The 22,816-nt window shown below is 48.6% G+C and overlaps 1 protein-coding gene across 2 annotated transcripts; it reads left to right on the forward strand.

Moving 5' to 3' along the window:
• Positions 1-19: 19 nt before the first annotated feature.
• Positions 20-22,515, forward strand: UBE4A (ubiquitination factor E4A). 2 transcript variants are annotated; one of them, XM_077307122.1, is made up of 19 exons: positions 20-217; positions 595-771; positions 4,722-4,834; positions 5,237-5,389; positions 5,478-5,637; positions 5,950-6,152; positions 6,781-6,972; positions 9,622-9,955; positions 11,016-11,142; positions 11,559-11,866; positions 12,227-12,359; positions 13,145-13,332; positions 13,532-13,632; positions 13,717-13,830; positions 16,818-16,992; positions 17,071-17,251; positions 19,290-19,437; positions 20,014-20,171; positions 21,703-22,515. In XM_077307122.1, the coding sequence occupies exons 1-19, from the start codon at positions 94-96 to the stop codon at positions 21,836-21,838; spliced, it is 3,225 nt and encodes a 1,074-aa protein (XP_077163237.1). In that variant the 5' UTR covers positions 20-93; the 3' UTR covers positions 21,839-22,515. The 2 variants fall into 2 exon arrangements, with proteins under 2 accessions (XP_077163237.1, XP_077163239.1); XM_077307124.1 differs by lacking the exons at positions 11,559-11,866; positions 12,227-12,359.
• The last annotated feature ends 301 nt before the right edge of the window (positions 22,516-22,816 follow it).

Raw genomic sequence — 22,816 nt, forward strand, 5'->3', positions numbered from 1 at the left:
GTCTCCGGCTAGTGACGTGGGGGCGCGCTCGAGTGACGTGCGTGTTGCCCGGCTGGCTGGCTGGCTGGCTGGCGGGCCGGGCCCGGCGCGGAGATGACGGACCGGGAGAACAACAACCGCGGCGGCCTCTCCCGGAACCCCTTCGCCGCCCTCTTCAGCTCCGTGGCCGACGCCAAGCAGTTCGCCGCCGCGCAGAAGCCGCCGAGGCCGCCCGCGGGTGAGATCCAGGGAGCCCCCCGGCCGCTCGCGCGCAGTCCGAGGCCCGGCGGGGGGCGGGGGTCTGTCTGTCTGTCTGCCTCCCGCCCGCCCGCCCGCCCGCCCAACGGCCGCGGCCTCCCCTCGGGGAGCGCAATCCGGCGGCCTCGGAGGCAGAGGCCACTCTCGGGCGGGGGAGGGCGCCTGGCTGGGCACGCTGAGGGGAGAAGGGAGCGAGAAACGCCTCCGCCGCGCCCCCCCCCCCCCCGTGCCTGGGCGGGCGGCAGAGAAGCCTAGAGGGGGAAGGGGCCGCCCAGGCCATCTAGTCCAGCCCCCGGCTCAGGGCAGGGGCAGCCGCAAGCATCCATGACTTCTCATTAACCAGCTGTCCTCTTCCAGTGGAAGAAACCTCAGCCAGCCAGGATGACTCTGACAACAGCGTGTCTGAAAGTCTGGATGAGTGTGATTACTCTGTGGCTGAGATCAGCCGTTCCTTCCGATCGCAGCAGGAGCTCTGTGAGCAGCTCAACATCAACCACATGATCCAGAGAATTTTCCTGATCACTCTTGACAACAGTAAGTACAGGGGTGCTGCTCTCTGGGATGCTGAGCAGTGATTTAACTGTAGAATGTCTACTCTCAACTCACAGGACAATTGAGAGTCAGTGTCTATCTGCCCCTCCAAACCACTTGCTTGTTGTATTCCAGAGGAGAGGATCTGTGGGAATTAATCCCAATTAATTCATTTTAACTCAGTACTTTTGGATCATATCCTGCTCCCGTTAATCCCAGCTCAATACTTTCATTAGAGAACCATTGTGGTGTAGTGGTTAGGAATGCGGACTTATTATCTGATGAGCTGGGTTCGACTCTGCTCTCCCCACATGCAGCCAGCTGGGTGGCCTTGGGCTCACCACACCACTGATAAAGCTATTCTGACCGAGCAGTAATATCAGGCTCACCCACCTCACAGGGTGTCTGTTGTGGGGAGAGGAAAGGGAAGGCGACTGGAAGCCACTTTGAGACTCTTTTGGGTAGAGAAAAGTAGTATATAAGAACCAATTCTACTTTTTCTTCGTCTAGTGTGAAATTATTAAACTAGGGGCAAGACCCATTGCATTCAGGAATACAATGGGTGCTAGATTGGAGTGGAGAAACATCTCTGCGAATGGCTTTAGAAGTCTATTCCATCCTCTGCCGCAGAGCTCTGCTCTAGAGCCAGAATAGTATAGTGTTTATAGTGTCAGACTAGTAAAACCCAGGTACAAGTCTCTACTTTGCCACTGATGCTTTTTGGGTGTCCTTGAGCCAGTCACAAATAGCCTAACCTCACACAGAGGGTTGTCTGGAGGATAAAATGGAAGAGAGGAGAACAATGTAAGCTGTTCTTGGTCTCCATTGAGGAGAAAGGCTGGATATGAATGAATAAATAAATATAAGGAGGGGGTGGGTGTCATGTTTCTCAGAGCTACTTAAATTTTTCCAAGAGCCTTGGCCGCTGTGGGCAGAAAATGGAAGGTGCGAGTCACAGAATGCATGGCTGTACAAAAATGACAGCGTTTCAGAGCAAATCTGTGTGGCTGCGGTGGAGAAACCTTTTCTCCTTAATTCATTGTCAGTGCCCTGCCCCCCCCCCCACCATCCTCACAAGATCATCTTGGAGGACCCATGTCCAGCCTATGCTGAGACAGCTGCATTGGTTGCCAGTTGGCTTCTGGATAAGGGTCAATGCTTTGGTTCTTACCTTTAAGGCCATCTTCAGCCTGGGCCCTGCTTATCTAGAGGACTGCTTGTCTCCTTATACCCCCCGTAGGGCTCTTAACTTTGTAGGTGTGAATCTGCTGGTGGTCCCTGACTAGCCTTGGCCAAGGCCTTTTTGGCCCTGTCCTGGTGGAATGAGCTCCTGGAAGAGCTGAGGGCCCTGATGGATCTGTCATAATTCCACAGGGGCTGTAAGACAGAGCTCTTCCACCAGGCATTTGGTTGAGGCCAGGCCAGGAAAATCAGGTCCCTCCCTATATAGGACCTGCAGTGACTGCCTTTGATATCTGGGCAGTCTCTCTCCCAAAGATGACAGTGGCTATTGGGGATGGGTTTTTAGATTGTTTTCCTGCCATCTTGGTTGTTGTTATTGTTGAGGGATTATTGTTGAGGGGGTTATATTGTATTTTTATTATGTCATATTGTATTTTATTCTTTTATTGTAAACCACCATGAGCCGGACTGGTTTTGAGAATGGCAGGGATAAATATAAATAAAATAAATTGGTAACTGCACTTTAGGTGAAACTTCACCCATAACCTCTGTTTTCCTCCAGTGAGGCAAATAACAGCTTTGATGCAAGGGGCAAGAGTCACTAGCACACTTCTTTTCTATCCAGAGTAAACATTTGTGTATGCATGCATGTGCCCACACTTTTACAGGAAAGGGAAAGAGAAGAGAAGTTGATTTAAAGGGCTGGCAGCAGCAGGGGAGGTGGTGAGTGGTTTTGAATGATGGTGAGGGACTGGTCACTCCTAAGTGGCTGCCTCCCCCCCCCCTTCCTATTCTAGATCTCTGTGGTTAAGGACTTCAAAACATCCTCCAGTTCCAAGGCATATTTCGGCCTCTTGATCCGATGTGCACTGCCTGTTTCTCTTGAAATGTGACCTATGACACTGATATTTTTGAAAATAATTTTATTTATTTTACACACAAAGACAAATATCACCACAGAAAGCACAACAAAACAAAGCAATCCAATAGCTCACATCCAATATAGAGGCAATGCCACCTTATTGCTCCAGGCAGTAAATAGAACATACAAGAAAGCCATGAATGTACGTGAACCAAAAAGCAGGAAAAGAGAAGAAAAACATGGGGGGGGGGAGAGAGAGAAACTCCCATCAAAATTGACTACTATTCCACACAATTTCATTACATTCATTTCTAAAAACATCCTAACTATTCAACACCTTAGTCAATACTTTCAGATAAGGCTTTCCATCCAATCAATTAATGTTTTTAAACAAACTGTTTTTTGAAAATTGCATTAAATAAATTATAAAAGTATTCCAAATTATCTTACAATTATCTCTCAACACCCCAAAAATCTAATTTTATTTGTTAATTCCTCAAGAGTGGCTCTATACCTTACTTTTATGCACCATGTAACCAAGGAAAGTCCCTGTTTGTAAACAAAATGGACCAGCCCAAACCAGTTTGTTTCTGGGTTCACAGGGTTGGTTCAGGGAATTTTCCATTTCATTACCATCCCTAGATCTTTAATGCATGTTCTTGTAAACCTCTTGAAATTGATTTAAAAGGAATAGTTGAAATATTTGTTTCCAGTTCTTGTCATTACATTTAGGATTCATTTCTGTTTCTCAGTTCTTTTTCATGACCTGCACTGGAGTTTGTCCCTTCCTTAATAATATCTTGTATATTTCAGTAATTAATTTCCCGTCCTCTATTTCAAATTAATTTTTCAAATTCTCATGCCATTGACATGATCCAACCCAAATACTGCAATGAGATGTAATCCTGGCTTTCTAGCAATTTTCTGAAGCAGGAGATGGTCCAAAATACCCCCAAGAAAATATAATCTTTGGGAACGGACAGTGGCTCAGTAAAAGAGTCCCTGGTTTGCATATTGAAGGTCCCAGGTTCAATCCCCGGTATCTCCAGTTAAGAGCCAGGAAGTAGGTCATGTGAATGACCTCAGCCTGAGACCCTCGAAAGCTGGTGCCAGTCTGAGTGGATAATATTAACTTTGATAGACAAATGGTGTGACTCCATAGAAGGCAACTTCATGTGAGTCGTGACTCTGTTCCTTGATCCCTAATGTCTGTGAGGCAAATGAACTTGGGGGAAGGGGGAATATGGTGTAGTGTTGAGATATGGAGTATCAAATATCTGTTTTAAAGTTCCTTAAAGGCGCTTGTTCTGGATAATGCTTATTAGAAGGTGTTGTGGGTTAGGTTTGTGGCTGTGTAGTTTTAATATGTCTATATTGTACCTTTATTACTTAATAACATTTCAAGTTGCTTTGAGGCAGGCAAAAAAACAAAGTTAAAATATTCATTAGTAAAGATTTGTAAGTGCGTGGTTGAGACATGATAGCCCTCTTTAAGTATTTGAAAGGTTGTCATTTGGAGGCGGGCAGGATGCTGTTCCCATTGGCTGCAGAGGAGAGGACACGCAGTAATGGGTTTAAACTTCAAGTACAACGATATAGGCTAGATATCAGGAGGAAAAAATTTCACAGTCAGAGTAGTTCAGCAGTGGAATAGGCTCCCTAAGGAGGTGGTGAGCTCCCCCTCACTGGCAGTCTTCAAGCAAAGGCTGGATACGCACTTTTCTTGGATGCTTTAGGATGCTTTGGGCTGATCCTGTGTTGAGCAGGGGGTTGAACTAGATGGCCTGTATGGCCCCTTCCAACTCTATGATTCTATGGCTCTAAGTGCTTGCTGGCTATTTGGATTGCAGCCATCCTGGGACTCAGTTCTGAGCTTCAGCTTGCCTCCCCCCCCCCCCAAACAACACAGGTGATCCTGGTCTGAAAAGTGGCAATGGGATTCCCTTGCGTTGTGTCTACCTGGAGGATCTGGCAGAGGACCTGGAGGACCAGGACTGGCTGGACATGGAGAATGTGGAGCAGGTACCCAGTGGCTTCCCCTGGCTGAGAATTGGGGTGGGAGGGGGTGGCTGGGGAGGCTGGCTTTGCCCTTTGGACCATGTGGTCTGGATGGAAGATTTTGGTCTTCTCTAAAAATGTTTGTGTGGCTTGGTTCAACTTTTTCCTTGAACGGTAAAGGCACATCTCATCTCACCCATAATATTTAGCTTTCATTTATTTAAAACTCCACAGCTCCAAAAAAAGTCCAGTAATCAATATAATCTTAATTATTGCTATTAAGAGTGAAGGACCTGGCATTCAGTGCAAGGGTTAGCTTGCATATCCGACCAAGGTCTTGTTGTCTAAGTTAGTGGTTGTGAGTGAGAGATACTAAAGTATTTTCCCCAGAGACCCTTGGACCCATCTTGGGATTTATGTCTGCAGGCACTCTTCACCCGATTGCTGCTGCCAGAACCAGGGAATCACTTGATTTACATGACCACCACCACTACACAGAATCTCTCTGCTGACAGAGATGCAGGGGAGAAGCGCATTCTGCATTATCTCTTTGCCTGCTTCCAAAGGGCAAAAGAGGAGGTTGGTAAACATGTGGCACGTTCCTCATTAGCCTGCTGGCCCTGAGCAGAGCAGGCCACAGGCAAAGGGCTCTCTTTTGTTGTCCTAGATCACCAAGGTGCCAGAGAATCTTTTGCCCTTCGCAGTGCGTTGTCGGAATCTGACTGTGTCCAATACCCGTACAGTCCTTCTCACACCAGAGATTTACATCAACCAGAATGTCTACGAGCAGCTGGTGGACTTAATGCTGGAGGCATTGAGAGGGGCTCGTAAGTTGAATGCATGAAACTGTCCTGTACTGAATGAGACTGCTGGACCAATAAAGTCTACTCTAACTTGCCACACCTCTCTTGTGTCTCAGAGGTCCTTCACATCCCCTGCTACCTGATCCTTTTAACTGGAGATGGCACCAGGGATTGAGCTGGGACCCTCTGTATGTAAAGCCAGTGCTTTGCCCCTGTGCATGGCCCCTTCTCTAAGCTTTTGCAGAGCCTTATAGAAAATGAGTGAGCTGCAGCTCCTAAAAGTTTTTACAAGGCACTCTTAGGTTTGTTTTTCCTTCCTCTCACTCTCCTCTGTAGACTTTGAAGAAGTAACTGAGTTCCTGGAAGAGGTTATAGAAGTCATTACCATGGATGAGGAAGTGCGGACATTTGGGGAAGTCATGGTGCCTGTCTTTGATATCCTTCTGGGACGGATCAGAGAACTGCAACTGTGCCAGATCCTACTGTATTCCTACTTGGACATGCTCCTTTACTTCACCAGACAGAAAGATATAGCCAAGGTGAGCGCTTGGATGTCTTCTCCCCAGGAAGCTGCAAGGCATATTGCCTCATGAACCTCCAGCTACTACCCGCTCAGAGCCACCCTTTTGAGGAGATGGCTGCGCATTCTCTGCAAAGCTTTCCTGCAAGGCTCTTCCTGACCTACTGGGGCTGTGTGTGGGCAATGAGTCCAGACATGGCTAGGATGCTTGTTACACAAGGACTGGCTGCCTTTAGGGAATCTTAATTTTCCTAACAGAGCCTCTTGTGGCACAGAGTGGTAAGGCAGCACACATGCAGCCTGAAAGCTCTGCCCATGAGGCTGGGAGTTCAATCCCTGCAGCCAGCTCAAGGTTGACTCAGCCTTCCATCCTTCTGAGGTCGGTAAAATGAGTACCCAACTTGCTGGGGGTAAACGGTAATGACTGGGGAAGGCACTGGCAAACCACCCTGTATTGAGTCTGCCATGAAAATGCTAGAGGCGTCACCCCAAGGGTCAGACATGACCCGGTGCTTGCACAGGGGGATACCTTTACCTTTACCTTTAATTTTCCTAAGGGAATTGAAAAGGGCTTCTTGGTTGTTTTTTATTCCTTGGCTGTTCTTGTTGTACTTGTTTATCAAAACTTTTGGCTTCCCTTTGTTCAGATCTTCGTAGAATACATCCAGCCCAAAGACCTTACCAATGGGCAATTGTACCAGAAGACTTTATTGGGAACCATCTTGAGCATTTCCTGCTTGTTGAAGACTCCGGGTATTATTGAGAACCATGGCTATTTTCTGTCCCCGTCTCGGTCCAGCCCTCAAGAGATCAAAGTGCAGGAATCCAACATTCACCAGGTGGGTGGAAGTGACTCCTCACAGCCAGTGCTATTCATGCACCTGGGCTAGCAGTGGTCAGAATAGGGGAGGATACTAGATGATGACCACCTTTCTCTTCCTTGAGCATATGAACACTTTCATGCTGCTGGTCATAGAATTACAGAGTTGGAAGGGACCTCCTGGGTCATCAAGTCCAACCCCCTGCACTATGCAGGACACTCACAACCATATCACTCAACCACTGTAACCTGCCATGCCCTTGAACCTTCACATAATCAGCCTCTCTGTCAGATGGCTATTCTGCCTCTGTTTAAAAACTCACCACCTCCCGAGGAAGCCTGTTCCACTGAGCTGTCGGGAACTTCTTCTGGATGTTTAGACGGCATTTCTTTTGAATTAATTTCATCCCATTGGTCTGTCCCTCTGGGGCAAAAGAGAACAACTCTGCTCCATCCTCTACATGGCTGCCTTTTAAATACTTAAAGATGGCTACCAGATCTCCTCTTAGTCGTCTTCTCTCCAGGCTAAACAGACCAAGCTCTCCCAACCTTTCTTCATACATCTTGGTCTCCAAACCACTCCTTGTCCTCACAGTGGTCCTACATTGTCCCTACACTTTTTTCCTACTTGAAATATAACTGAAGAACCCTTTTTTTGCTATGTTTAGCACCTTGTTAACCTAAGCTCATACTGAGCTTTAGCTTTTCTAACACTCTATAGGTAATAAGGCCTTCCTTCCATTTCCTAAATGACTTTTTTTCATTCCTCAAATCATTTGACAGCTGTTTATGGAGCTACCTTGGCTTCCTGAGGCTCCTTCCATCTTCTCAAGGGAATTGTTTGTGATTGAGCCTTCAGTATTTCACTTCCAGAATCGATCCCCAAGGTAGCTCACAACAAGGACCAAACATCAAGTACAGTGCAACCGTGCACGCTGATCAACTAACCACAGCCAGTCCACAGAAAAAGAACTAGAAAAATATGTTAAGCAGACAGACATCCCTCAGTCTCCTTTCGCAAAAATGTCAGCAGGAAGTGGAAGGCAGCCCTCCTTGGCAAGGACTTCTCCAGAGTAATGACCTCTAGTGTGTCCTGCTCACCCTGTGTGTCAAAAGATGAGGCCTTTGAATAGGGTCCAAGTAGAATCACAAGAGAGCCTCTTGTGGCGCAGAGTGGTAAAGCAGCCGTCTGAAAGCTTTGCCCATGAGGCTGGGAGTTCGATCCCAGCAGCCGGCTCAAGGTTGACTCAGCCTTCCATCCTTCCGAGGACGGTAAAATGAGTACCCAGCTTGCTGGAGGGCAAACGGTAATGACTGGGGAAGGCACTGGCAAACCACTCCGTATTGAGTCTGCCATGAAAACGCTAGAGGGCGTCACCCCAAGGGTCAGACATGACTCGGTGCTTGCACAGGGGATACCTTTACCTTTAGAATCACATCATGGGGGAGAAAGTGGTCCTCAAAATGAAAGAGATACTTGGAAGGGTGAAAATTAGCTAGATCTCTAGCTGTCTTCTGTCCTGGATTTTCCAGATCAGTGTTCACTCTACAAGCATTGTGTTAGGAAACTCTTGTAGCTGTTAATTATAATCATATTAGATTTATTACCCACCCTCTCTCTGGTGGCTCAGGGTAGGTATGATGCTTGTTGGTTTGTTGTTTGTTTGTTGTATTTCTATGCTGCCCTCCCCGAAGGCTCAGGGCGGTTTACAGAAAACAACAAAATAGTGCAGGTAACACCATTCAAGTAACAGTAAGGTGGTAACAATAACTTTTACATAATAATAATAACAATAACATTAAAGGAAGGTGAAACTGCTAGAGCCTTAGCTCAACTCGTACTGAGACCCAGGGTAGGGTGGATTTGTTCATAGTCATGGTAGGACGGGAGGGCTTGGGGGCCAATTGGAAGTGATGGACAGGTCGACCTCAACCAAATGCCTGGTGGAGGAGCTCCCTTTTGCAGGACCTGTGGAACTAACTGCTTTAGTTTTTTCAGGGCCCTGATCTCCTCTGGGAGCTCATTCCCCCAGGTGGGGGCCAGAATGAAAAAGGCTCTGGCCCTGGTCAAGGTCAAGGGGGCTTCCTTGGGGCCAGGGACCACCAGGAGGTTGGAGGAGGTAGAGCACAAGGCTCTTTGAGCAGCGTAGGCAGAGAGGCAATCCCTCAGGTATGCTGGGCCCGGACCGTGTATGGCCTTGAAGGAGATAACCAAAACCTTAAGCCTGATCCGGAATTCAATTGGGAGCCAACGCAGCTGCTGGAGGATGGGCTGGATGTGGAACCTCCGAGGTGTTGCTGTGAGGACCCTGGCGGCTGCATTCTGGACTAATTGCTGTTTCTGGATCAAGGATAAGGGCAGGCCAGCGTAGAGTGAGTTACAGAAGTCCATCCTAGAGATTACCATTGCATGGGTCACTGTGGCTAGGTGTTCCAGGGCCAAGTAGGACGCTAGTAGTTTGGCTTGGCGGAGGTGGTAAAATGCCAGCCGTGCTACCATCGTGATCTGAACCTCCATTGAGAGGGAGGCATCAAGTATCAATCCCAGGTTCCTGGTGGAGTGGGCCACTGTTAGCTGCACACCATCCAGATTGGGAAGGCTGGAGTTCTAAAATTGTGTGTATACATATGCTCACATGCATCCTAACAGTTCTGTCTTTGGCAACAGTTTATGTCCCAGTTCCACGAGAAGATCTATCAGATGCTGAAGAACCTGCTGCAGCTCTCCCCACAGACGAAGCACCGGATCCTGTCATGGCTTGGGAATTGCCTCCATGCCAATGCAGGCCGCACCAAGATCTGGGCCAACCAGATGCCAGAGCTTTTCTTCCAGATGTATGCCTCAGATGCCTTTTCCCTGAACTTGGGGGCTGCCCTCCTGAGGCTGTGCCAGCCCTTCTGTAAGCCCAGGTCTCCCCGGCTCCTCACTTTTGACCCCACCTACTGTGCTCTGAAAGAGCTGAATGAGGAAGAGCAGAGGAGCAAGAACGTGCACATGAAAGGTGAGCTAAAAGTTGTGAGGCTGTGCCCATGCATGTGCCGCAGTTTCTTTAAACTTTGCTTCTGGGAAAGCCTGCCACAGGATGGCCATGAAGCTGGCTGGGTGATGTTCCAGGCTTCTTCTGAAGGACAAGCTCCTCATTCAAATGCCTGAGCCAGCTTGGTATAGTGGTTAGGGGCACCAGCTTCTAATCTGAGCCAGGTTTGATTCACATGCAGCCAGCTTGGGTGACCTTGGGCTCACCACAGCACTGATAGAGCTGTTCTGACTGAGCAGGAATCTCAGGGCTCTCTCAGCCTCACCCACCTCACTGAGTTTCTGTTGTGGGGAGGGGAAAGAGATGGCGATTGTAAACTGCATTGAGACTCCTTCAGATAGAACCCCATTTCATGACCTGAGTTAGGCACAGACCAGCAGCCCAGGAGTCCCCAGGAGCACACCACACTAAGCTCAGGTCATGAAATGGGGTTCATGACAACTGTTCTTAATGTGTTACATGATGCCATTATGCTTTATTGATGTTAGTGAAGTCTCTTATACTTCCGACTTCTTCCTTAATTGGTGTATTCTTATTGCTCCTTTGCTTATCTTCAGCACATGGAAGAGAGAGAACAGAACTTCTGATCTCTCTCATCATTAGTTACACATAACAACTATCCAAGTCCTTGACATCGAGAATCACAACTAATGTATGATGCCCACCCTGTCAGATCAACTCTCCCTCCCATGTTCTAATTTGGTGGTTAAAAATGACATTATTTTCTGTCTTTCCATTGCATCTGAAGTACTCTCTGACTCACAAAACCTCATGTCTCTGAGGTGCTGCTGGACTTGTCAGATTCCATTCTCAAAATACTAGCTAGGAATAGATAATAACAGCTAATTTTGCAGGTTGTGTTTTTACTTGTTGAACTGCCCCAAACAGGTCTCTAGACAGGCAGCAGATAACACCCCCCAATAAAAGATGAACAGTGAAAAACAGAATCCTCTGCCATCCCCTTTTTTGGGGGGGATGCTTATCAGAGCTGATGGGGAATCACTCCCTTTACCTTTTTTTAAAGGTCTGGAAAAGGAGACCTGCTTGATCCCAGCTGTAATGGACCAGGATCCCAAGTTTGCCCCCAGCTACAACCTGGTGACAGAGAACTTGGTGTTGACACAGTATACGCTCCATCTGGGATTTCACAGGTATTGTCTCCAGGAATGGCAAAGTCTCCCTACTGACTCTAGTGGGTGGGAAGGGCTTTATTTGTGGGCTTGCTGACATCTGGGGTGGAAATATGTGTGAGCACAAACTTGCTTAGGCAGATGTTGGTTCTGATAGAGGCTGCCTCAGGGCTGTGGGTGAAATCCTAGGCTGCTGGGCTGACAAGCATCTCCTGTCTAGGCCAGGCCAGGCCACCCTTCAAAGAGGCTGACCTTTTCAGGGCACTGTTGATTGTCCAATCCAGCAGAGCCCTGGGCAAGCAGGGTGCAGGCTTTTGCCTCTGTCATGGACTCCTTTGAGTGGGCAGCTTGCTTTTCTCTTAGTGAGTTATCTTACGCTCTGTCTTTGAGCCTTCCTTTCCTTCTGGTTTATATTTGTACTGGTGTGGATTGTACAGATTGCATGACCAACTGATCAAAATCAACCAAAGCCTCCACCGGCTGCAGGTGGCATGGCGAGAGGCTCAGCAAAGCTCCAGCCCCACGGCAGACAGCCTTCGAGAGCAGTTTGAGCGCCTCATGACCATCTATCTCTCCACCAAAACTGCTATGACAGAGCCACAGATGCTGCAGAACTGCCTCAACCTGCAGGTGTCCATGTCTGTTCTCCTGGTTCAGCTGGCCATTGAAAATCAAGGCACAGAATTTGTGGACCTGACATTCCCTCTGCCAGAAGTGAAGGAGAGTGCCCTGGCCTATGTCCCAGGTGACTGACATCCCTTGCTGCCTGTGGGGGCTGTCAAGTAGCATCTTTCCTTCTGTGATCGCGAGGGGTTGGTTGCACCTAAAGCACTACATGATTGGGAAATACCTGTTGGATAATGGATTTTCAGCAGCTACTGTCTTGTAGGTGCTTATCCTGCCTGTGTGGTCACCTGCCACTGGTGGATCAAAAGCATGGCACACTAAAGTGGAGGCTTTGTAAAATGGTGTGAGTTGTCAGACCAGGGGGAGGGTTGCTGATGTGAGCCATAGCATTGAACAGCCAGCCCCCCCATGGACCATGGGAAAGTGGCGAGCAAGACACATTCCCAGCAAGCAGCGTATTTGGGGCTTCTGTTCACAGAGTTCTTCGCTGATAACTTGGGGGACTTCTTCATTTTTCTGCGCCGCTTTAATGATGACCTCCTGGAGACATCGGGTGACTCCTTGAAACACATCCTGGACTTTGTGACAGTTTTTACTGGGGATGTGGGCAGGTAAAGGCATTGTTGGCTGCTTTCCCTCTAAGGCCTTTGCTTCTAGGGAATAGTTGGTGGGTGGGGGGTGAAGGGGAAGTGTGGGCCAGATGAAAGCCTTTGGCCAAGCCTCTCTTCAGACAGCTGGTGGGAACATGTTCACAAGAGCATTGCCCAGGCCTATCTGTCTGTTGGCTCCTGTGTCTTTGCTTTGTGCCCAGAAGCTGGGGACCTGGCACACCAGGCCTAGAACAGCCGCTTGGAAAGGTGATGGCCACTACTGTTGGGAAAATTGATGTGGAGTCCAAACTTCTTGGGTGCTACAAATCCCAAACAAGCAGCGTTAGCTTAGAAGCCAGAGTGCTTAGGAGCAGTGGACTCTAATCTAGAGAACTAAATTTGATTCCCCACTCCTCCTTCACATGAAGCCAGCCAGGTGATCTTGGCCAGTCCTGCTTCTCTTAGCCATTCTCTCAGAGATGTCTCAGTCCCACCTACCTCATAGGGTGTCTGTTTTGGGGAGAGGAAAGGAAGGCTTGGAGGCTCCTTTGGGTAGTGAAAAGCAGATATAAGAAACCAGCTCTTCTCTCCTCTTCTAGAAGACCAGGGTACACCTGTGCAATTGCTGGGACTCCATTGTTTAAATTGGTTTGAAATATTTATGCCCTGCCTCTCCATACAAACATCTGTCAGGTGGTTTCCTGTGGTTTTCATGTTCTGTTTCTGTGGCAGATGAAACTTTCAGATTATATGAAGGCCTTACTGGCAGGTGTCTTGGACAGCCTACATTCTTTTGTCCCTTGTAGGATGAAGAACCCACATCTGCGGGCCAAGCTAGCAGAGGTGCTGGAGGCTGTCATGCCCCACTTGGATCCTGTGCAGAACTCACTTGTCTCCAGTGTCTTCCATCGTAAGAGGATCTTCTGCTCCTACCAGCATGCTGCTCACTTGGCTGAAGCACTCATCAAGGTCTTTGTGGACATTGAGTTCACCGGTGAGGCAGCCTGACATCCTGCCCATCAGACCGGGCACTGTGCTTGGGGTGACCTTTGTAGCAACACAGAGGGGGAATTTTGAGCCCCTTACTCCACACCAGGAATTTTTGTGTTTAACACTTTCCTAGCCCTTCTTGCAATGAGCCCAGGACAACATACAGGACATCTCTTTTTCTCTCTCTTTCTTCCCCTACTTAGGAGATCCACATCAGTTTGAACAAAAATTCAACTATCGCAGGCCCATGTACCCCATTCTCCGGTATATGTGGGGCACTGATTCTTACCGGGATAGCATCAAGGTAAGACAAGACCCCACCCATCACTGGTTAAGTGTCTACACTGGCGGATGCTGGTAGAAACAGTTGCCTCTCACTTCTTTGCAGGCATTGGCAGACTATGCCCTGGAGAACCTGGAAGCAATGACTCCTCCTCTCTTTCTGCGCTTCATTAACCTGCTCATGAATGATGCCATTTTCCTACTGGATGAAGCAATACAGGTAAAGTGTTTCCACTAAGCCAGGGCTGCTGAGGGGGAAAAACCCAGAACAGTGGAGTACCAGTTGCTCTCATTGGTGCGTGTTAGAAGAACACACACACAGCTTCCCTTTACCTGGAGAACTTGCTGGCCGCTGCTGGTGCTCTGTGTGGGCTTCTAGGATCACTGCCCCATTTTCTATTTGACAGCCCTTCAAGTATTTGAAGATGGTTATCTTATCACCTCTTAGTCATCTTCTCTCAGACCAAGCTTCCTCAACCTTTCCTCGTATGACTTGGTCTCCAGACCTCTCACCATCTTCATATTCCTCCTCTGGACATGCTCCAATTTATCTACTTGTTTGTTCAGTTGTGGTGCCCAAAACTTAACACAGTACTCCAAGTGAAGCCTTAACAGAATGGAGTAAATCAGTAACATTACCTCACGTGATCTGGTTAAAACCATCTCTGTCACATGACTCAAGCTATTGGCCACCTCCTAGGTGGTGAGAGGTGGCTCAGTAGGGTCCCCCAGGTTGCTCATATTCAAGGCCACTAACAGATCCAACAGAACCTGCAGGGTGGAAATCAGTCTCTCCCAAGAGCCCCTGGAGCAGTGGAGTAACCACCTGCTGAAGAATAGACAACTGGGGACTAACAGAAAGTCCTCCAACACGGTCTCTGACCACTGTCTTCCTGAGCATGGGTGGCACATCTTTTGCACTCCAGGAAACTCACACTTCAGCTGTTTGATGGGCTCTTTCTCCACCCTTGCTTTCTCAAGTGTTGCCAGGCAAGGTGAGGCATTTAAAAACATGCAAAGCAGCTGATGTGTTAGTATCAATTGCTTTGCAGGCCCTGTAAATGCCTCCCTTTTGCCTTCTCTGGTAGTAGAGATCAGCTGCTTGGTGGGCTCTCTGCCTGCCTGCCCCCCCCCCCCCACCATCTGAGGCACTGCATGAGAAAGCAGAGGGTGAGGCATTTAAACTGGCCAAATTGTGGCCCGTTGAGATTTGCTGATTCTGCCCATTGAAAGTGCAGGGATGGGCTATTCAGCATTGATTTTTTACTTTTTGCCTTCCCTGAGCCCATCACTGTTGAGGACGGTGGGTGGGTGTCATCTTGGACTCCACAACCCGAATGGTCTCCATAGGAATCAAATGAAGAAACACCATTGGTTTCTTGTAGAAATACGCCCAAAGCAAACAAAACCAATAGGAAAAAGGTTGTGTCTTCTTGAGATTTATTAAATCCTAAATAATTTTGCAACCAGAACGGGGTCCCAAGTATTTAATCCCGCTTTCTATTGCTTCTTCAGTGGTTGCAATTGTAGTCTATAATGAAAGCAACACATTATGTAAAGTAACAAAATCATATTTTCATCTGTAGCCAGTAAAGCACACCCTAACACTTTTAAATAAATTATACACAAAAATCTATCCAGATCCACCAGCCTTAATATAACATCGTATAACATCACCAGTATTATAAGTATAGGATATCACATAGGCAATAGCTCTTCAGTAAAGGGGTCACTTCTTCAGTTGTGCCCAACCAGTTTGTCACCCGTTTCACATTTAAAGCACACCCTGACAACCCAGGTGTTGGCAATGCACTGATTTAAAGGGGCAAAGAGAGCAAAAAGGGTCTACAAGAAGCAAGTAAAATCCATTGTAGAACTGAGTCCCTTGGGGGAAATCGTATCCAAATGGAACATAAAAAAGCTCTCTCTCTGCTGGTTTGAGACACCAAACCCGCCAGACTAGGTTTTAAGGTTTGCAGTCCAAAAAACGTTAAGTCCTCCAGTCCATGTTTCTGATCCATCCAGTGTTGAACTAAGGGGGCATCAAACACCCTATTTCTGAGCCGACATCTATGCTCCTGGATTCTGGTTTAAGTGCTTTTAAGTGCTTGCGTTGACATCCCCACATATCCCAAATTGCATTTGCACAAAATCCTTATCCATTGTTGTTCCTCTATATATTTCTAAAACAGCTTAGGGGGTGGGACGTGTCTGGTTGTCCAAGTTGGAATAGAAGAAGAAGAAGAGTTGGTTCTTATATGCCGCTTTTCCCTACCCGAAGGAGGCTCAAAGCGGCTTACAGTCGCCTTCCCATTCCTCTCCCCACAACAGACACCCTGTGGGTTGGGTGAGGCTGAGAGAGCCCTGATATCACTGCCCGGTCAGAACAGCTTTATCAGTGCCGTGGCGAGCCCAAGGTCACCCAGCTGGCTGCATGTGGGGGAGTGCAGAATCGAACCCGGCATGCCAGATTAGAAGTCCGCACTCCTAACCACTACACCAAACTGGCCAATCAGGATGCAGCCAGCCTTGTCCTGATTGGTCCTGCCCCTGTGGCTCCCGCCCTCCAGCCCTGGACTCTAGCCTCTTTGCTCTCAGACTCCTTAGTGCCTGGAGCCAGCAGCAGGTGAGAGGGCCCTGGGCAAAGGGTCGTGGTGGAGGGCTTGCTAACAAGGACCTCCTGGCCTGCTAGGCTGGGCCTGCTGACGAGCGCCTCCCGGCCTGCTGACTGCCTGCTAAGGAGCTGCCCAGCACCCGCCCGCCCCACTTGATTTGGCTGTGAGCTGCGGCCCAAAGCCACCTTAAGCTGCCTGGCTAGGGGAGGGGAACCCTTTCAGAGCCCGTTCTTAGGAAAGGGCTTTGAAGCTAGTTAAATATAACACATATTTGGTGTCACAGTTTATTAAATCATTAATTTGTACTGCACCATGCCAAAAGTCATTTTTCACTGCATCCAGGAATTTGTGAAACAAGATGCCAGTGTTTGTAGATGATTCTTATAAGTTCTCCTGAGTAGTCCGAAAACTGGAATTAACTAGTCAATCGGGTATTGGTGAGGTGCTCCCTGTATTGTAAAATAGCACAGCTGGACAGTTATGTGCAGCCATTTTCCTGTCCAAATAGTGCTTTGAGCCTGGTTTGGGCTCAGATTATCACTGACCACTATCCAATCTCTCCTCCTCCCCCCCTGGCCCTCTACCTCTGCAGTACCTGAGCAAGATCAAGATCCAGCAGATTGAGAAGGACAGGGGTGAGTGGGACAGCCTCTCCCCAGAGGCACGGCGTGAGAAGGAAGCTAGTCTGCAGATGTTTGGCCAGCTTGCTCGCTTCCATAACATCATGTCCAATGAAACCATTGGGACCCTGGCTTTTCTGACCTCAGGTAAAGGCAGCACTCTTCACCTGGGAGGGAGGTAGAAATGGGGCTTGCTTGGCATCAACAAGCTGCTCTCTGTTGCAGAGATCAAGTCCCTCTTCGTGCACCCCTTCCTCGCAGAGCGCATGATCTCCATGCTCAATGACTTCTTGCAGCATCTGGTTGGCCCCAAAATGGGAGCCTTAAAAGTCAAGGACTTCAGTGAGTTTGATTTCAAGCCCCAGCAACTGGTCTCAGACATCTGCACCATCTACTTGAATCTTGGGTATGTTGTATGTTGGGGAGGGTCATGTGTGGTCAACTGATGCTGGCACTTGCAGAATTGTCTGGCCTAGGTTGCAGGGAACAAAGAGACAATAGTTCATAAAGCATTGGGGAAGGCTGTCCTTACAAGAGAGACAGTGCTGCCTCATTTGGAATCCTGGGCACAATTCTGGTCACTGCAGGGCTGGGAAAAGTGCAAGAGTGTGCAACAAAGATGATGATGGTGTTGAAACACCTTTTCTGTGAAGAGAGGAGTCTTCAACTTTCAGCCTGGAAAAAAGATGGCTAAGTGGAAGACTGGGAGAAGTTTATAAAGTCATGCATGGGGTGGAGAAAGTAGATAGGAATATTTTCCTTCTCTCCCATAACACTAGGATGTGGGGACACCCATTGAAGTTGATGGGTGGCAGGTTCAGGACAGACAGAAGGAAATGGAATTGTGCTGTGGAACTCACTGCCAGTGGGCAAAGTGATGACCCCAGGCATGGATGGCAGGTCATGGAGGACAGGTCAGCCAGTGGCTGAAGGGAAGCTTCCGATGCAGAGGCAGCACACCTCCAGATTCCTGTGCTAGGAGGCCATGTGCTAGGAATAGGGAGGTCCCCTTCTCTTGAAGTAGAGAAGGTTAGAATAATAGAATAACAGAGTTGGAAGGGACCTCATGTGTTATCTAGTCCAACCCCCTGCACTATGCAGGACACTCACATCCCTATCGCTCATCCACTGTAACCCTTGAGCCTTCACAGAATCAGCCTCTCCGACAGATGGCTATTTAGCCTCTGTTTAAAAATTTCCAAAGATGGAAAACCCACCACCTCCCGAGGAAGCCTGTTCCACTGAGAAACTGCTGTAACTGTCAAGAACTTCTTTCTGATGTTTAGACGGAATTTCTTTTTAATTAATTAATTTGTTTATTTAGATTTCTATACCGCCCATTTCTTTGGAGCTCTGGGCGGTTATTTATTTTGAATTAATTGGTCTCCAAACCCCTCACCATCCGTGTTGCCCTCCTCTGGACACACTCCAGTTTGTCTACATCCCTCTTCAAATGGGGTGCCCAAAACTGAACACAGTACTCCAAGTGAGGCTGAACCAGGAGCAGAGTGCAGCGGTACCGTCACCTCCAGTGATCTGGACACAATACAGGCCAAAATCCCATTTGCCTTTTTAGCCACCGAGTCACACTGCTGACTCATGTTCAATGTATGGCTTACTAAGACTCCTAGATCCTTTTCACACATGCTACTGCCAAGACAAGTCTCCCCCATCCTATATTGGTGTAATTGTTTTTTCCTACCTAAGTGCAGAGGAGGGCAACAAAGATGGTGTGGGGTTTGGAGGCCAAGATGTATGAGGAAAGGCTTGGTCTGTTTAGCCTGGAGAAGAGACGGCTGAGAGAGGATTTGATAACCATCTTTGAGTATTTAAAAGGGTGCCATATAGAGGATGGAGCAGAGTTGTTCTCTCTTGCCCTGGAGGAACAGACCAGAACAAATGGGATGAAATTAATTCAAAAAATTCTGTCTAAACATCAGGAAGAAGTTCCTGACAGAGTCTTTTCTCAGTGGAACATGCTTCTTCGGGAGGTGGTGGGTTCTCCATCTTTGGACATTTTTAAACAGAGGCTAGATAGCCACCTGACAGAGAGGCTGATTCTGTGAAGGTTCAAGAGGGTGGCAGGTGACAGTGGATGAGCGATAGGGATGTGAGTGTCCTGCGTGGTGCAGGGGGTTGGACTAGATGATCCATGAGGACCCTTCCAACTCTGTTATTCTATGATTCTAAACTTCTCTACTTCTATTGACCTCCCTACTCAGAAATGGTGGAGGGTTTCTCAGAGGGCCACTCTTCCAGAATGCCTGGCGTCTGAGGATTGCTGTGCAGGAAACCCAAGAGTTAGCCTTAGAACCACAGTAAAGGACAGAAATGCCTGGCTGACCTCAGGCTTGCCTGTGGCTTCTGACTGTATTTGCTTGCACACAGTGGGTAACAGGCATCCCTCCTCAGCAGTCTCCTTTCAACTTCTTTTTCTGTTACAGGGATGAGGAGAACTTTTGTGCAACAGTGCCCAAAGATGGGTGGTCGTATTCCCCAACTCTCTTTGCTCAGACTGTCCGAGTCCTGAAGAAGATTAACAAGCCTGGTGACATGATTGTAGCATTTAGTAACTTGGCAGAACGAATCAAGGTGAAGGGGGTGGGGTTTGACAGTCCTCCCCTCTGCAGTCCATATGTCATATTAATTAATTAATTCATTCATATTTATATACCGCCCTCCCCGAAGGCTCAGGGAGAGGTGGGGGTGGGTATCCCCCTGCTGACTTTGCCCCAAACTCTGCAACAGAGGGAGCCTTGAGATGGCCATCGTCTTGCCCCTGACCAGGCGTTATACTCTTCCTGAACTATTTCTCGGCATGCTTGACATGGGTCTGGGTTTCTCTTGCAAGTAGCCCAGCCTTTTTGGTGGTGTGGCATGTGTGGGTGAATTTATGCATTTTTGTGGAAGCAAAGAACTGGTGCAAATGCAAAGCCAGGATTTGAGAGTGCTCCACAATGGGAAGTCCAGGCTTGCCTGCATCTGTAGGACATGTTTCTTCTTTTAAGGGTGGGGCTGCGGCTCAGTGGAGCAACTGGTATACATGCCAGTTGCAGGTGATGCAGAAAACTGTCTACCTGAGACCTCAGAAACCCATTGCCAGTCAGGGTTGGTAATACTTGGCATGGCCGGGCTCAGGGGAAGGCAGCTTTGTGTATTGTCTTACAGTCCCTTGCAGATCGCCAGCAGCGAGAGGAGGAGACCTACTCTGATGCCTGCGATGAGTTCCTGGATCCCATCATGAGCACGTTAATGACTGACCCAGTGCTGCTGCCCTCCTCCCGGGTCACAGTAGACAGATCGACCATTGCAAGGCACCTCCTGAGGTATTCCCATATATGGGGAGGGGGGGACATTTGATTCCTTCCCTTTCAGGAAGAGTGTGCTTGCATTAAATTCTGGCACTGCCCCCCCCCCCTTTCCAATCCTGATTTCTCTCATGGCATTGTACTTTGGCTTTTTCTTCCTAAGTGCTTTAAGCTTTCCTCCCGCAAAAGCAGGTTCTCATTGGCTGCCCATATTCCACCAGAATCAGAATTACCTGAGAGACCAACAAATGAGAGCTGCAGATAATGTTTTCTAAGTAAGGAGAAACCTGTCCAGAGCTGTGATCTAGCATGGGAGTGAGAAAAAGAGCAAGATTCAATTCATATCTTCTTTACAAACATCTTCTGTGGTCGGTGTACAAGTTGTCCATAGTTTCAGGGAGTCAGCCAGTTTATTGCTGATTTAGAAAACTTATCATTAACTGCTCTTGTGGAGCAGATTAAATAAAAGAGTAAGGGCCCTGAGGGCGGGCCCTGACCAGGATGAGGAAGGGTGCCCATTGGCCCCTTCCCCTGGACTGACAAGCGGAAGGCCCAATGTGGAGGTGTGAAGTGCCTCCCGATTGGGCCTTCCGCTTGTCAGTCCAGCCCTAAACCACCAATCGGCTGTTAGGCCCGGCAAGCACCAATTGGGAGGCGCAAAGCGCCTCCCAATCAGCCTCACCTCCCACAAGGGCAAACCTTCACCCCACAGCAGCCATTCCTCTGCTGGCCGCCAAGAGGGAAGGTAGGCCTGCAGCCCCCTGTCGCCTGGCCCGCCTGGGGAGGCTTTTCCCATGGGGGGGGGGGAGGAAAAACCCTTCTGTGTGTGGGGGGGGAAACCCTGTGAAGGCTTCCCCAGGGAGGTGGGGCTAGCGCCCATTTTATTGCAGAATAAAATGGGCTTTAAATCTAGTATGCTATGTTTCCAGAGAACTGCTTGATGCCGTTTGCAAAGTAAAAATGTACAATAAAATCATGAAAATAAAGGCCATTAAGTTACCAGCATTGCATTGATAGAAGCCATAACAATAGCATTGAGCAACCTATAATTATAATGCAACCCTCATGCTATTAGTGGAAGACACAACAATTAAACAAGATGGAACAGTTCCAAGTTTGGGGAAAGAGGAATGCTTTGGCATGGTCCCTAAAGGACAAGTGCCAGGTGAACCTCCATGAGAGCATTCCAAAGTGCAACTTAGTTGGCCCGTGGGGAGGCACAGAGAGCAAGGCTTGGAGGCAGGCAGACCTTGGCCACAGTTCTTGCAGGTCCAAGAAGCAAACTGGGAGTTCCCAAAAGTGGCTCAGCACAGGGGCAATATGGGTGCTGCACGCGCCCTGACAGTAGCCTGGCTGCTGCATTTTGGAACATCTGAAGTTTCTGGACAGCTTTTAAAGGCCAATCCCATGTGCAGCATGGATGCTAACAGGGTATGATGCACCATGCCCAGATACTGGTTTTTGGGTATCCAGTTACTGGGCCTCTATGGAGGCACCATAGGCCAATAGGATTTGGCCTCCTTGACCTTCTCCTGTTTCCTTTCTACAGTGACCAGACGGATCCTTTCAACCGGAGCCCCCTCACCATGGACCAGGTCAGACCAAACATGGAACTGAAGGAGCGGATCCAGCGGTGGCTTGCAGAGAGGAAGTCACCAAAGGAGCACATGGGGGACATTCTGTGACCGTCTCCAACACTTCACCTGCAGATGACTGGACACTCAAGCCCACCCAGCCCACAATTGTGGGACCACTGGGCCACAGAGTTCTCTGGATGGGCTCTGTCCCCTTGCCCTTTGGCAGAAATCCCCAGTTGATCTCTGGCTGATTTGCCCAGTATCAAGTCTCAGTGGCAGTGGCTGTCACCAATACCCCTCTGTCCCGCTGCCCCTTTCTGCTGCAGCTGCAGGTCTCAGGCCAGAAAACACCCTCTTAAGTTCTGGTGTCACTGTGAAGGCAAAAAAGCTCTCTTCTCTCTTTACGCCCACCCTGGACAGGCCTCTGCTGTGCAGGCCGGCCCTCACTGAGCCCATAAAGATGTTACCTGACCAAGGCTCCCCCCCCCCCCCAAGTACTGCAGCATCCTCCATCTTAGGGGTGAAGGTAGTGGGATGGGAAGAATGAGTTCAGGGCAGCTTCCAGGGGTGGCAATGTATACGATGGGTTGGCCGGGCTGTTTCAGTTCACCATAAGAGACAGCACTTCCTTGCCATGGAAGACCTGCTGAGGAGGAAGTACATGTTCATACAGGTGCCCTATAAATTCTGCCTGCATTTGTACTGTGCCTGGTTTATGTCAATATGTATTCAGTGTGTATATAGTGTGACATTTATCTTTGAACAATAAAAATGACAGAGGTTCATGTCTGTGTGGAGGGCTTTGATTTTTGGGGGGCTGCCATGTATTGAAGAGTTTTTATACCCCCATTTTCACTGCCCAAGGGAGGTCTCAAAGCAGCTTGCAATCACCTTCCGTTCCTCTACCCACAACAGACACCCTGTGAGAGGCAGGTGAGGTTGAGAGAACTCTGACATGACTGGTCAGATCAGCTCTGAGACAAGTTCAAGGTTGCCCAGCTGGCTGCATGTGGAGGAGTGGGGATCAAACTCTGCTTCCCAGATTAGAAGCCGTGGTTCTAAACCACTACGCCAAGCTGGCTCTTG

This window comes from Paroedura picta, chromosome 12 (assembly GCF_049243985.1).
Source record: "Paroedura picta isolate Pp20150507F chromosome 12, Ppicta_v3.0, whole genome shotgun sequence".
Classification (NCBI taxonomy): domain Eukaryota; kingdom Metazoa; phylum Chordata; class Lepidosauria; order Squamata; family Gekkonidae; genus Paroedura; species Paroedura picta.

Bases quoted from the DNA above. Each gene is read 5' to 3' on its own strand.
- UBE4A (XM_077307122.1), top strand. From the start codon at position 94: ATGACGGACCGGGAGAACAACAACCGCGGCGGCCTCTCCCGGAACCCC. The intron at 9,956-11,015 runs GTGAGCTAAAAG...CTTTTTTTAAAG, and splicing joins CAAGAACGTGCACATGAAAG to GTCTGGAAAAGGAGACCTGC. The intron at 16,993-17,070 runs GTAAAGGCAGCA...TCTCTGTTGCAG, and splicing joins CCTGGCTTTTCTGACCTCAG to AGATCAAGTCCCTCTTCGTG.